The 15,500-nt window shown below is 32.9% G+C and overlaps 1 protein-coding gene across 6 annotated transcripts; it reads left to right on the forward strand.

Annotated features, from left to right (window-relative positions):
* Positions 1-249: 249 nt before the first annotated feature.
* LOC130798706 (nuclear cap-binding protein subunit 2-like) lies at positions 250-13,813 on the forward strand. Of its 6 annotated transcripts, none has more exons than XR_009039100.1 (11): positions 250-962; positions 3,892-3,968; positions 8,863-9,086; positions 9,396-9,534; positions 9,625-9,658; positions 10,464-10,574; positions 10,805-10,858; positions 10,940-11,046; positions 11,288-11,371; positions 11,518-11,651; positions 13,517-13,813. XR_009039100.1 is itself a non-coding variant. In XM_057661808.1 (10 exons), exons 2-9 carry the CDS (start codon positions 3,951-3,953, stop codon positions 11,360-11,362), a joined length of 762 nt encoding a protein of 253 aa, XP_057517791.1. In that variant the 5' UTR covers positions 250-962; positions 3,892-3,950; the 3' UTR covers positions 11,363-11,371; positions 11,518-11,928. The 6 variants fall into 6 exon arrangements, 3 of the variants coding, with proteins under 3 accessions (XP_057517791.1, XP_057517792.1, XP_057517793.1); XR_009039101.1 differs by having other exon boundaries at positions 250-529; XR_009039102.1 differs by having other exon boundaries at positions 250-472.
* The last annotated feature ends 1,687 nt before the right edge of the window (positions 13,814-15,500 follow it).

Here is a 15,500-nt window from a genome sequence, read left to right on the forward strand (position 1 = left end):
AAGCTTCAAAAGCTAATAGTGCATTATCTGTGATTAACCTCTTAGGAACGAAAGCACTTTGATTCACAGAGATAATATCCCTAGAAACCCCTTCATTTTATTAGCCATGACTTTAGAAATAATCTTGTATATAACATTGCAACAGCTAATAGGGCAAAAATTCGACAAAACTTTTGGGTCATTACATTTGGGGATAAGGGAAATACAAGTTTTATTAATAGGTTTTAAATCAACATTCCCTCTCCACTAATTTTTAACAAGAGAAACAACAGCAATGTCGAAAATATCCCAAAATTTCTGAAAGAAAAGTGCATGAAAACCATCAATACCTAAGGCTTTTGTCGGGTGCATTTGGAATAAAGCATCGCAGACTTCTTCACGAGTTGGTTCTACATCCAGTAGCGCATTCATACTTCAAGAGCTTCAGCAAAACCCGAGGGGGAAACTGGTGGCAAAGATGCTTTCGAAGTAGGTAATGACCAGTCTCTAGATATCAACCTTTGAGGATTTCCAGCAACCCTCTTCATCAGTAAGGCCATGAATCAAGTTTCTTCTCTTTCTCGAGCTGGCTTTATGATGGAAGTATTTTGTGTTTTTATCTCCATCTTTCAATTCATTCACTCTTGAGTGTAGGTGCCAGTAAGCTTCTTCCATCCTATGCAAATCATCTAGCTCTTCAGCCAGTAAGCTATTTAGAATAAATTTTTTTTTGTCAAAAAAAATAACTAAAAAATTTATTTTATTTATGAAAAGATAACTACTAACAAATTGTTGAATTTCCGTTAGCTTTTCAATTTTTTTTTAAAAAAATAAATAAATACAAAAGTTAGAATATAGCACGAGGGTTCCAAATAACCACTTTCCTCAAATCAATTAGAGAAAAGAAACTCGCTGTTCTTCAATCTTCCCAAAGCTGTCATGAACTCCATCCTCTTTCCATTCTATTAATCTTCTTTCCTCAGGTAAGTTTTGATTTGTTTCGAAAATTTGATTTACTGTTTATGTTGAAGGCTTGATTTTCGAACACTCTCATAATAATGGCGTCCTTTAACGGTGATGTACCTTCTGACAAACAAAATAAATTTTTTAGATACAGTTTGACAAAAAAATTGTTCTAGGTAGTTTTTCATAAAATTGATGTTTTTGTAGGTAGTTTTCAACAATTTTCCCTTTGTGAATTAAGATATATATTTGATCCACATTTTTTCGGGTCCGGCTATTTATTCCTCAAATTAGGGTTTTAGTGTGTACACTGCCCAATTTGCAACCTTAAATTTTTAGAAATCTCTGTTATTGGCTTCAGATTATATGTTTGATATCTGAGCTTGGATTTTTGAGTAACAAGGTACTGCTTTTGATTCAATTTTTTGATGAAGGTAAATTTTGTTACTTGACAAAAAATCTTGTAAGAAAGGATGGAATTTGGGGGTAGATTGAAGTTTTGCTAGCACTTGGAAATTCTGAGAGTTTGTAATGTTTAGTAGTGTCAAGGAACCAATTCAACCGAATGTTGAGACTTCTAAGATATGTTATATATTCTATCATGCCCCTTGAGAGCCTTTTGGAGTTAAAAGTGTGGATACAACAAATTCCATCCTCTTATATGGTGTTGAATATTCCACTTGAAATGAGGAGTGGATGTGATTCAAAACCGTGACATGTGAGACCGTGACTCTTATGCCATGCTGGCTCGGATACTATGTCAAGCAACCAACTAAACTAAAAATGTTATACTCTATCAAGTACATTTGGTGATATCTTCTTCATGCAATTTAATAAGAGATAGAAGAATGCATTGATCTGCAGAATAATCATAATCATCTATATAGCACATTATAATTTCTAGTATTTAGCTTTTTCCTTTCTATTGAATGCCGGCCATTCTACCCTTAGTTATGTGCCCTTGCTTCGCATTTTATTACTTTGTGAGATAAACCGGGCTTCATATTGAGTGATGATATTGAATTAGATATCCACATTATGTCCTCAAAAATTCTAATTCCCTAGTGTATTGATAGTTATTGTGCTTTAGTTGCATATTTGTTGGCTGTTTGGTTAATAGTGTGAATTGGACTTGCTTTTATGTAGACTTCATAAAAAGTATTTTATTTTCTGTCTAGTTTATTTTATTCTTCGTTGTTTATTGATGAATTTAGTGATCACCATGAAGTATGTTTGAACAATATTTCTGATTTGCATTGCTTTCTGTCCTGTTTGGCAAGTCATATTCAAGATGTATTGTTTTGTCCTTATGGATCTCAGTACCATCACTCACTTAAAATATGGATTACTGAACAATTTTAAGAAGTGATATTACTCTCTCCTAGATTTTCTTGAACTGTGAAAATTACTCTGGAGTCTAGACATATGAGTAGAAGAGTAAAAGAACTAAGGAAGGAGTTGATTTTCTCGTCAAATGCATTACTATTGGCCCTTCTAATTATGTTATGACTCGATGGTGTTTAAGGTTGTTCCAACTCTTGCTAATTATGTATATTGTTGACGGAGATTGGAGTAGAACATATAGTTCTTTGTTTTCAAATTGTAGTAGTCTATAGTCTAGAATAACATAACTAGTTAAATCATGTGTACTTACATTTGTGAAGCATAGTTTTAAAACGTGTGAGGCGCCTTAAGACGCTAAGGGTCTTTGCTCTAGCACCATGACAGTAGGCTAGCCTGTGTGTGTGAACTGTGAAGAAGCTAAAACCCAGGAACCTTCCTTGGCTATGAGAACTTAAGTGAGAGTGAGACCATGAGAGCCATTTGATGGCATTGGGACAATATAATGTCGGTTTAAGTGTTGCTAATTTGCTGTCAGATGTGGGTCAACTACCTTTACCTTTGGGATTCATTTTGTTGGATAACTTACGTATTTCTAGTTTAAAAATAGGATACTTGTCTTTATTAGATAGTAATGACAAGTGGACTTCTTATCTGATTGGCATTCTTTTTCTCTATGATTTTCGGAAAATTAAAATGAGTATCCATATTGTTGTGTACTCAGTAATATGGAAGACCTCTCCCCCCAACAAAAGGAAGAGAAAGATCAGTGCCTGGAGTGACCTATATTATAGTTCATTCTCAACCACTCGGTAGCATGCCTAGTTAATAGGATTAATTGGAACTATAATTCATAAAATTTGTGCACAGGAGATCATTTTCTTTTATTGTTCTTTAGCTCCCATCACATCTAGTTATCTTTGAGATAGGAGGGATTGCACAAAAAATGGTTTACTTTACATGTCTTATTTGTTGTGAAGCTGTTGAGATTGATGCTTGTCTGCTCTATTCCTTTCCAAGCTACTTGAAATATGAAATACACCTATGTAAGATGAGAGAAGAGTGGGGAAAATCAATGGTGTGAGAGTTGCAATACTAGTGCTGGTGAGGCAAAGCATATGCAAATTATGTTGGAAGGGAATTTCAGTATTGTACATTTCATTACAATACTGCTGCCTATGTGTTGTTAAATAGGGTATGAAACATAGGAATAAGGGCATTAGGAATAGTCATTTTGGAACTTATTTTACCTTCCGTTTCCAAGCAGAGCTCTGACCTCTCAAAGGTTGACCTCTTATTACTGAAATCAAAACTTACCTTTTGGATCCCTCATATTCAGCATTTTCGTTTCATATTTATTTGAGATTGTTGTAGTTGCTGCCAATTAAAAGCATTTTCTTACATTGGGGGTTTGTGTAAGTATCTTTTAGCATGGATATGGTAAATATTTGGAGACCTGAGGGAATTCCAATTGAAATCCTAAGGTTTCCATGATTTTAAAGGTAACATAAGAAATAGAAATACGATAAGTTTTTAAGCCCATTATCATTAAAATGGTAGAGGCAATGTATTCCTTTTACAAAGTTACTAACTTTGCTATATTTGCAGGGATTAATTATTTAAAAGAGGAACCTTTTCAATTCTTCTTGTTTTATTGGTGGTCATAAATGGCTTCTTTGTTCAAGGTGAGACCCTCCACCCAATATGTTATTGTTTAATATGATTTAAATAATTGAGAAACAATTTGCGGTGTTAGAATCAAAATCACGGATGTGTTGCGTCACACTTTGCAATGTGAACTGTTAATTTTAAAATATTCACAAGGTTTTAAGAACAATATTTAAATTAAAGCTGATAGTAAACCTTTTAGAACCTTATGCATGTTAAAAAAGGATTATAATGGCTAGTATTTGAGAATAACAACTATAATGGCGGTTACTCTATGAACTTGAATCACAATTTACGTAATGGGGTTTTGTGGAACTGTAAGCTCATACCGTTATGTAACAGAACGGCCTCATTTTTATTCCTTGTGCGGTAATAAAAAAGTTATTTTTGATCTCAATAAGGTTTGGATAGTTTCTAAGTTACTCGGGCTAGGGAGCATTTCCAATATCTATTTTAGATGACTATATCAATCACAAAATATTTTTCTTTGATAGGCCTTGAAAACGCCTTCAGGAATGCAAATTTCAATGTACTTGTTTCTTGATAAGCAGTACTTCATGCTTATTAAGCAAAAAGTTTTATCATTTTTGAACTTGCTTTTTATCTTCACTAGAGTTAGTTCTAACATACTTAATTCTGAAATTTGTTCTAATTCTTATGGTAGAAATGGTTTATTACACGTAGAGCTGTTCAAAACAAACCCGACCCGAAAATCCGACTCGGAACCGATAATTACCCGACCTGAAAAAATGTAAGTTTTTTAGGTTTACCGAACCGCAATTACCCGAACCGATACTTCACTCGAACCGTTTAATAACCGAAAAGGCCAAAATTGAACTTGAACTGCAACCGAATTTTATAACCGACATATAAACCTTAACCGATGTTACCCGAACTGAACAATGATCGACCATATTCAAATCCGACCCGAAGTATGCACGTAACCGAATGCAACCTGACTAAAACCGATTAAGATCGAACTGTTTTTAACCCGAACTGGTACAAACCCAAATTGATTATTAATCGAACTGTTTTTAACCCGAACTGATACCAACCCGAACCGATTCTTAATCGAACTGTTATAAATCCGAATCCAATTTCAGTTTTCTAATTATGATTTTTTGAATATTTGAAAACTAATTTCTAATATTGAAAGATTGTAAACAAGTTTATATATAAATATTTTAGCAAATCAACTATAAACCAATAAGATTCCACCAATTCTTCAAGCTTTAAGCCCCAAAAATTTACATTCATCACTTATACATCCACCAAATTTAAATATATAAATATTAAGTTTTTAACCCCAAAAATTTACATCCATCACTTATACATCCACCAAAAATTTAAATATATGAATAAGCTATTAAAAATGAGTGACAAAGAAAAAATTTAGTCAATAATATTCAAAAACAATTTACATAAAGAACGAAAAAAAAATTACATGAAAAAATTACATGAACAAAAAATTGCAGCTATTAACTAGTATTAGTAGATGTGGGCTGAATGAGCAACCTCGAAAGAGCAAGAGTCAGCAGCAGCTCAGCAGGTCTGTGCAGCAACAACAAACAATGTTTGTTCAACCAAGCTATAATAATATGGAAAAAGTAAGTTTAACACTGTAAGTTTACAAATAATCTTAACTCATACCCATGCCACAGAATAAATTATGATTGCAACTGCCCTTTGTAATGCGTTGCTGTACTCACTCAAATTACATTCATACTCCATATATCAAACAAGTAATATACAAAGGTACAATCGTAGATGAATCTAAAGAATTGCAACACAAAAAAGCCAAGAAAATACGAACTAATCGTAGGTACAATCCTAAACATTGATCATTCCCTCAGCATCCATTGTTTTGCATATTTTCACAAGCAATTCAACCCATCAAGATGAAACCCAGAAGAAATTCAAAACCCATAAGCATAATCAAACATTCAGACTAAAACCTAAAAAGTAATAATATGGAAAAAGTAAGTTCATGTACATGGAAGAAGCTTGCAATGTTATTCATAATTAGCAACATATTTGGTTGGGTAAATTTCAAGTCCTTAGGTCAGTTTTAGAAATAAGCCACAAGATATACGTCAGATACATTTTAAGAGTATAATATCAAATCCCCTTTCTATGAATTTATATCACAGATTCACAGTTATCCTTATTAGAAGTATCCATTACTATCTAAGATTTTATTTGAGTGTTTATATCCTTATGTGAACCTAACCAACTAAAACCAATCTCAGACATCATCATCATTATACACAAATGATTCTGAATAAAGATATACATAACTATCAACTATGTCTAAGTGTGTACTTACCATTAAGAATAACAACTACAATTCACACTGCAAAACAAAAAGGCACTTCTATGGAGAAAATAAAAGAAAGAACACAAGTTCAATACAGATTAGATTGCATACAGAAGAGAATTGCATACAGAAATTAAACTTTCATAAATACAGACTTCAATTACATGATGGGGCTCCTTCCAAAGCAGATAAGGTTGCATACAAAAGACAATTGAACTAAATCTTCATAAATACAGACTTCAAGCATGCCAAGAAAGTAAAAAATGACCCCAATGAATATAACTTTCAAAGACAATAGCATAAGCCCTTACCTTCCTTCACCAAATTTAATCAAGTTCACAGCCTCCTCATCAATTTACTCAAAGCAAAACTCAATCAGTGTGTGCGGCTATGACGGTGAAGGTGAAGAAACTAGGGTTTCTTCGACTGCCTTAAGATTGTTGGGTATTTGGGCCGTGAGAGTGTGAAGTGTAAACTGCCGGAGATGAACGTGTTCTACCAGCCGGATTGGAGGAGAACGGATGGGATTGAAAGAGGGCCGCCGGTTTCAGTGAGAGGATGAAGAAGAGAGAGTTGGGTTAGGGTTTAGTCGAGCGGGATTTGGGAAATGAAGTATTGTATCAGGAATTCAGGATTCACTTTCAGGATGAGGAAAAGAACCAAATCCCTTCTTTATCCGGCGACGTGGCACAATCTTGACCACTGATAAGATATTACCATTATAAATCCAACGGCTTAAACCCGTTATCCGTGTGCTATCAATATAACCAATAACATTTTATCATCAAATTGGACAATTATATGATTATATCTAAAATAATTTATTTGAGTAATATAAATATTTTATATCAAATATTAAATATTTTTATTATTGAATTTGGTCAAATTACATAATTTAGGCTATTTAATTCAAAGTAACAAAAAAGGTGGAGTACTACACTAGTTTCATTTACTATAATCTATAATAGATCGAATTATGATAAGTGAACTTTGAATTACGAATCTACGATCGATTATTAATAATAGCCTATAAATTACTTTAGAGTTTAGAGTATTTAAGATCAATAATAACTAATAACTAATAGTAATAAGTAATAACATTGAGTTAACAGTCAAATGTCAATGATAGTCTATAAGTCTATAACTATAACTCTATAAGTATAACTCTATAAGATAGTTTGTATTAGTTTTATTCACTCCAATAGATATAGTTCCAAACATTATTAAGCTTTAAATTACATACGAATATACGATCAATTATTAGTGTAATAGATTTATTATTTTAAAGTATTCATGGTCACTAATAAGTATAAATACATAATATCATATAAAATGGTTATGATTACTATTAATCTAATTCACTTTATTATATATAATAAGTTTCAATTATCAAACTTAGAAATACAATCGATTATTAGTGTAATAGAGTAATATATATTCTAATAGCTTATACTCCCTCTAATTAAAAAACAAATGTCTCATTTGGAATTTGCATAAATTCTCCTCTAGTAATATATTCTAAATTTCTAATAGGTTAATTACAAGCCTAAAAAGAAATCGAGATAATTACTCTGAATTGAAGAGACTATTAGTTTATACTTTAGAGTACTCAATAAGACAATAAGTCAATAACGCTAATAAGTCTAAGTACGTAACTAATAGCCTACGAGATAGTTTAGATTATTCTTATTCATTCAAACAAATCGAGTTTCGATTATTGAGTTTTAATATTCAACCAATTATCAAAAGTAGCAACATGATGCATTATTAAATAAAAGTCTCATATATATATATATATATATATATATATATATATATATATATATATATATATATATATATATATATATATAAACTAATTGAAATAAATTGATTTGCCATAAAATGAGCATACATCAATTAAAAACCCGACTATTAACTTATTTCGATATTGACCCGATCGATAGTTGTCCGTAACCGATAACTACTCGAAAAATAAAGCTCGAACCCGATCTGTACCCGAAAAAACCGAACCAATTAGTAATCGATGACAACCCGAGACCGATTGACACTCGACACGAACTTCAACCGACACCGAACTGATGCTAACCCGATAGCTTGAATAACCGATCTCCAACCGAACCGTGACTAACCGACTCGACCCGCGTGTGACCCGTTGTAACACACAGCCGAAAAATAACCGATTTGAAATGCAACCGAACCGAATAACACCCGTCCGAAACCGACCCGATCAACCGAATGAACACCTCTAATTACACGCATATCATTTTAGAACAGATATTCTGTTTCATTGTTATCTTGCTGAACTGATTTCCCTTTAGTCTAATATTTGTATATGAAGAGATTATTGGTATCTATAAGATACAGCTATGCTACTAATTGGGCGATGAATAATTTTGTTGATACATGGTAAATACTATCGGTTGGAACTAACCTTGAACAATCATTTAACTTGAACTTTTTGATCTTATAATTGCAAAGCGTTGGTGTTGCCCTGCGTCGTTATTTTCTCTTGAATTTATGGTTTATAAAGTTGTACATTTGTTGGTCTTTAATGTTCTGTGACCTTTTTATACTAATTATTTGCATCGTAGGATCTAAATAAGCTCTCAGCTTATAGAGATAGGAGATTTCTTGGGAATCAAGAAGAATTTGAGGAAGCACTAAAGAACTCAACAACTGTTTATGTTGGAAACATGTCTTTCTATACAACAGAAGAGCAAGTTTATGAGCTATTTTCTCGAGTAGGAGAGTTAAAAAAGATTATCATGGGTTTGGATAAGAATTCAAAAACCCCTTGTGGATTTTGTTTTGTATTGTAAGGACCACTGACCACATCTCTTCATAGTTGTTTGCTTTAAATGTATTGTAGATTTTGTAATCTGTACTAGTTATTCTTTGACACAAGCAGATTGTATGACATGTTTCCCAAAGATGAAAGTTATCTTTTTTTTTTCCAACCCCTTTTTCTTCTTGCTCTTAAATCACCGTGCTTTTGAAATCTCTCATTATGTACTTGTATCTGAATATCAACTTTTGGTTTCAAATATTACTTGGCATAAGTTTGTGATTTGTTATTTGCATAAAATTTGAACTGATTGATCTTTTTTGTCGGTCATTATGTTAGATACTACTCTAGAGAAGACACTGAGGATGCAGTAAAATATATAAGTGGGACAATTCTTGATGATCGCCCTATTCGTGTGGACTTTGACTGGGGTTTCCAAGAGGGCAGACAATGGGGACGCGGTCGAAGTGGTGGTCAGGTATGTTGTTCACTTTCATTTAGTTTCTCCATGTAGTTCAGGACTTCAGGCCTTGTTTTCTGGTTATGCTTATATTGCCCATTTTTGCAGGTGCGTGATGAATATCGTACTGATTATGATCCTGATATCCTTTTTCAAGTTTTTACTTTATGACAACGAATTCTATTCATTTTTTGGGTTTATGCTAGGCGATTTATTGATACCGAAAAATGTTTTAAGGGGAATGGAATATTGAGAAAGGAAAGGATTAGCTTGGGGAATCTGGAACCAGTAAATATTTATCCTTATTGGCTCATGGAGAAGTTTGGTAATTGTTTCTGTGTTGTTCAGATCTTGTGGGGCTGTTGGATACTTGAATGTACGCAACCTTATCCTTGTAATATGAAAGAGGTTGTTCCAATTGACCCTTGATAGTAAACATGAGCAGATAATAAATGAGCCATGTTACTATAGTAAATCATAATTTGAAACCGAAGAACTATATATCTTGTACTATAATGCTGGACACAACAATATTAAAAACTGAGACTTCTTTAAATGCACTTAACATTGAAGAATTTGTTTAACATTGCTTGTTACTTTTTGTTTAGTATTCCTTAACATTATCAAGCCAAATGCTGCATTTATTAGAGGAAGATTAGCTCTGACCTCTGATAGTGTTTGAAATATATTACACCAGGCACTAACGACTGCAATGCATTTTAAAGTCTACCCTCTCTCTTGGTGCAGATAATGCTTGGGTTTTTGTGGCCGTAAGGCCCTTAACCCTATTTGTGTGTGCTTTTTACCAATCCAGCTTACTGGTGTAAATTTATACAAGTTTTATATTCTTATTAAGAGAAGATTGACTGTAGTAAAATAATACGCTTTAGATGGTAGCTGATCTGTCATGTGGTGAAAATTAGTTTTGTTTCCTTGACAAGTTTAACGAAGAGGTGGTTATGGAAAATTGGTCCAGAGAGAGCTTGAGGCTCCAAGGACACTTGTAGATTATGCTTCTGGATCTCTGGGAGCTTTTCAGCCAGCTATGCCATCCCGCTGTAAGTTCCTTGATCCCTTTTTTTGTCAGGATATCTTGCATCCTCTGTGTATTTGTGTTTGATTCCACAATGCACGGAATCAAAGGAGTCAAATAAAGGCTTAAAATTTTATAAAGTTCAACAATAACACATGGCTATTACATGATTGGTCTTGCTATTAATGTTTGTCTTCATATGGTGAATGATGTGGTGAGTATCACTCATGGGGCAATTAAATAATGAATATGCAGATGGTAGACATGAAAGGAACCATGGTCATGGTGGCTCTTATCGGCATGGCAGAGGTAGCTCCCGCCTAAGTATCTTTCACACTGCATCTTTGTTTATTTAATATCACTAAATTGTTTTATCTTCTGTAATGAAAGATTTTCATCGAAAGCGACATCGTGAGGATGATCGTCATCTTTCTGTTGATATGCCAAAGAGAAATGAGCATGAACAACGTAGAAAGACTGATCATGAATCTAGACCTGTGAGTTTTGTGTTTCCTTTAAACTTTGCCTATTTTCTAGTTTTTTTCTTCTGCAATGGCTTGATCAACATAGAAGTAGAAGCCTTATTATACAATCTCGAGTTGTAAAAATAAACAGCTACATCTGGCTTTTTTGCCATTAAAAGGCAGAGGGGGTAAACCACAGTCTCTTTTTCTGTTGAGTGTGCTAATATGCAAAAGATGTCATTTTGATGCCTGCCTTTGTCTCTTGCATTTGCAGGAGAAAAACCCACGTTTCCGTGAAAGTGGAGACTCTGATGATGACGAAGAAGACGATGATAAGCGTCGCACTTAGGCAAACTAGGTAATTGCTGAAACAATTGTGTGATGATTCAAGCTCAAGAAAGCTTGAGAGTGATCTTATTGTAACTTCTGTTATTTTGATAGTTTTAAATCTCTGAACATCAGTTTAAGTATGACTAAGACAATCCCAAATACTTGTTTGTGCAGCAAAACAGTGTGAAGAGGGGCAACACATTACAATCTTGATCTCAATTTGCACATGAATTTTGTCTTTGATTTGGAATTCCTCTTCTTGAAGGTCTTAGATACTACGATCTTTTTTGGTATCGACCATGAGGAAGGTAGGCACCTTGTACCATTTTTAATCCTTAAAGAATATCATTTGTGCTAGTGTGTGCAGATCCTTTATCTGGAATCGTAGTGTCTTATATCTCTGGTCTAGTTAGCCGATTCGCTATAGCTTCACTAGCATTTTTGGTTTCGGATTTGTGATCCAATATAATGGTAGAATCATTGTGCTATAGCGGCCAAAGTACCGTTCCATGACCAAAGTATTTGTAGGATTTGTGAAGATTCGGACATTCTAAAATTAACAAGTGAAATAATTTCTGGATTGAAGGTTTCTAAAGTGTGCTGTTACTAAGGTTTCGTTTCACCAAATTAATTTTGGTTGGAAATTAGAGGCTGATTATCCCTACAAAAGATACACTCAAATATTAAATTTTTGTTTGGCATGAACTCCATGGACAATGATCCTTTACAAATTACAACCCATCTAATCTTTTGAAGATATCCATTTGCCTGGCTTTTTCCTACTCTTTAAAGGGATATCAGAAGTATACTTATCTTGAAATTGGGCTTCTAATGGGTGAAGTACTTGCCATATTATGAACATATTCTCTGCATTTTTAACAATTTGTTTGGATTAGAGGTGTTTAAAACATACTTGATGACCCGATATTTATTCGATCTTGACACCGAACCTGATTTAACCCGACTTAAAAATGAATTTAAAATAATGTAAAGATCAATGTCGACACAAGACCAGATTTAACCGACTTGTAACACCCGAATCAAAATTGACCCGATAATCTGAATGAATACCTGTAGTCTAGATCAAAAATTAAGGAAGAAAAGAGAGGGGAGGGAGCAAATAATGAGGGAGTCTTTTTTTTTTCACGAAAGCGGAGGGAAAGGAAAAGAAAAAATGATCACGATGTTATTTTTCTATTAAGACTTATTTTCTATACTCAAATTATTGTGTGAGACAGTATTTCCGAGAGATGTACTATATATGGGCTAAATAGCCCAATTAATACAAAATATAGAGAATTGAAGATTTGGACTTCTTATTTTGAGGTCGTCTCTTTAAGAGACGGTCTCTTACAAGAATAATTGTTTTTTTTATAATAATTAATAAAATTAAGAAACATAATCTCTTTGAAAACCGTTCTTTTTAAGTCCTTATATGCAAAATTGCTAGAGATTGCCTTTAATTTTTTTGATTTTTCATTTATCAATCCAAACAAGACATAAGAGATTGCCTTCAATTCTATTTAGAGGTGATTGTTAGAGATTTTCTATCATTTTTATTTGGGCAAGTTGGGAAAACTTGCATGTAATTAGTAAAATTTTTATCCTACTTAAAATTGATTTGAAAACCGAACAAAAACTGGCAGGTAGTCTTAAGAAAGTTTTGACCCGTATTTAAAATTGACTCAACTTGAAAAATTCAAAAAAAACGCTGAAATCCAACCAATATTCAAATCCGATTATTCTGACTTGATATACTATTTTCAAACTTTTCTAATCATGTTACTTTTTTTTTTATTGCCATTTACTATATTTTTGTTACTTTGCAATTTTTTCTTTTTGTTAAAGTTTTTAAAATGGTATATTGATCCTTTTTGATAAGAATTTATTTACTGAAAAAAAAATTTCTTTAAATCCTTTTTGATACAAAATATTCTTACAACTATGTTTTTGTTTTTTTCTAAAAAAATCATAACAAAGTATCTTATGCAATTTTCATCCCTTTGTATAAAACTATAATACATTTATGACTAATAATGATTTTTTAATATATTTTCATTAATCGAACAACCAAAAATATGAGATATGGGCTAGTTGTAAAAGAATTAGGTTTTTAGGAATATGGCTTTTTTATTTAAGAGAATTAAAATAAATTTTAACTATTCGATAACAGGATATGCCGCAAAATGGTTGAAGACTCGAAGAAGGAATAGGTTGAATGGTAAGGAAATTAGGTTTTTAGGAATTACTCTTGGTTTTTATAAAATAAATGTAAAATGGTCATCTGAGTTGGATATGTGTCTTAAATGTGGGATGTAAACTCAAACTTTAAGATTATGAACTCAACTCCAACACAAATTTTTAGGGTTCAAAATAGGTAAATTCAGACCTTTAAATTGCGGTTGGATCGGCTCTAGATCCTTGAGTCCAAGGTCCAAGATAAATTTCTAATTGCAAATATTTTTTTATACTCGTGTTGGAATATCTTTTTTATTTTTTATTTTTATTTATCACTATTGTTGCCTTGTTGGCTATCCTCTTCCTCCTTGATCTATCCTCACTATACAGGCAATATGAGCATAAGGGTTCAGATTGAGCGTACGACTTAGTAAGAAACTTCACAAATAATACCCTAGAAAAAAAAATTACGAATTATTGTACGAGATGGTCTCATCGAGAGTTATAGGTTAAATAGTTCATTTAATTTTATATTATAAAAAATAATCTCTTTATTTAAAATCGTCTTTTCAAGAAATGTTCTCCCACCAGAATATTTCAATAAACTTGAAATAATGACTTGAGTTGACATGAAATCCAACATGATTTGGCACATCAACATGTCAAGTTGAGTGAGCTCATATCGACTTGATACACATACACTCTTTAGTAACTTTATACTTATGCAACAATTGTCCTCTGGATATATTTCATTAATTGATTCTAATTTGTATATTATTCTTAATTTATAATTTATTCGTTCGTTTAATTGCAAGAGTTAATAATATTAACTTTTTTATAATTTTTATCATGTATAATTAAAGATATTAAGAATTAAATAAATACCTCAGATAATGAGAAAAAGTAAAATGTAATAAAATTTTAAGAGTTATATTTTTAAAATTAATAGAGATAATCATACATTTCAGTATTTCATATTCCAAATTTTTTTGAATAAAATATTACTCATTAGTTAATTTTGGGTAACTAAATTGGTGAGATCAAGGAATTAAATGAGATGAAAGTAAGATTAGAGTCTAAGAAACAATTCTCAAACTCTGATATCACAAGATGAAGTATCTTGATGAACAAATAACTGTAACACCCCAGAATTTCCGACCCCTTAACGAAACCAAAACTGTAAAGGACGGGAGGAAATTCGGGTGTTACATAAAAGAAAAAAGAAAAGAATTTAGTTAAACTTTAATTATTAACTTTAAAAAGGTGAGTAAAAATTTTGGCAGCATCTGCCTTGAAATTTGACGCGACGAAGATTTAGACAAACGATAAATCATCATAATGAAGAGGCATCAATGGCCTCGTAACAGAATCACGGCGGAAAGGTCATCGCCAAGACCTCTGTCGACATGCTAAGCATGGATCGTGGTTCCCATGTAAACGCTTGGGTTTTCCAAGCAAAAAGATAATCCACTGTACAAGCCATTCAAGATACTATAACAAAATATAAAACGATATAACTCTTTGCAGCGGAACGAATTACATCAAAAGGAGGACTCATGCCTCAACCAAAACATACACACTTTCAATTCGAAATCACATGTAGCGTCAAAAATGGTTCGAACAGGGCACGCGTCAAGGTTCTCACTCGATCCCCCCCCCCCATATGCAATGCAAGGAAACTCCAAAACCTGCAAGACCTATCTACGACGCCCCTGCTGCTCAACGTAAAGTCATAGACCAAACGTGTCATAGCAGGGCCATCAGAGACAAGCCGTCAACAAGGAAACAAGCAGTACACGTCAGTATCTAGCAACAAGTTATATATGCAACCAACAATCAATTCAACAAAACGAGGGAAGAAAGACACTCCAATGTATAAAAATCTACTCCAACCATTCCTCACTTCTGTGCACTTCTCAATGCCTTCACCATTTTCTATTTCTTCCTTAATTCCACGTATCATCTTTTGTGACTACAGG

Source organism: Amaranthus tricolor, chromosome 13 (assembly GCF_026212465.1).
Source record: "Amaranthus tricolor cultivar Red isolate AtriRed21 chromosome 13, ASM2621246v1, whole genome shotgun sequence".
NCBI classification, from domain to species: Eukaryota; Viridiplantae; Streptophyta; class Magnoliopsida; order Caryophyllales; family Amaranthaceae; genus Amaranthus; species Amaranthus tricolor.

Excerpts from the sequence above, each read along its gene's own strand:
- LOC130798706 (XM_057661808.1), top strand. Across the intron at positions 10,575-10,804 it reads GCCAGCTATGCCATCCCGCT|ATGGTAGACATGAAAGGAAC; the intron begins GTAAGTTCCTTG and ends ATGAATATGCAG. Across the intron at positions 11,047-11,287 it reads CTGATCATGAATCTAGACCT|GAGAAAAACCCACGTTTCCG; the intron begins GTGAGTTTTGTG and ends TTGCATTTGCAG.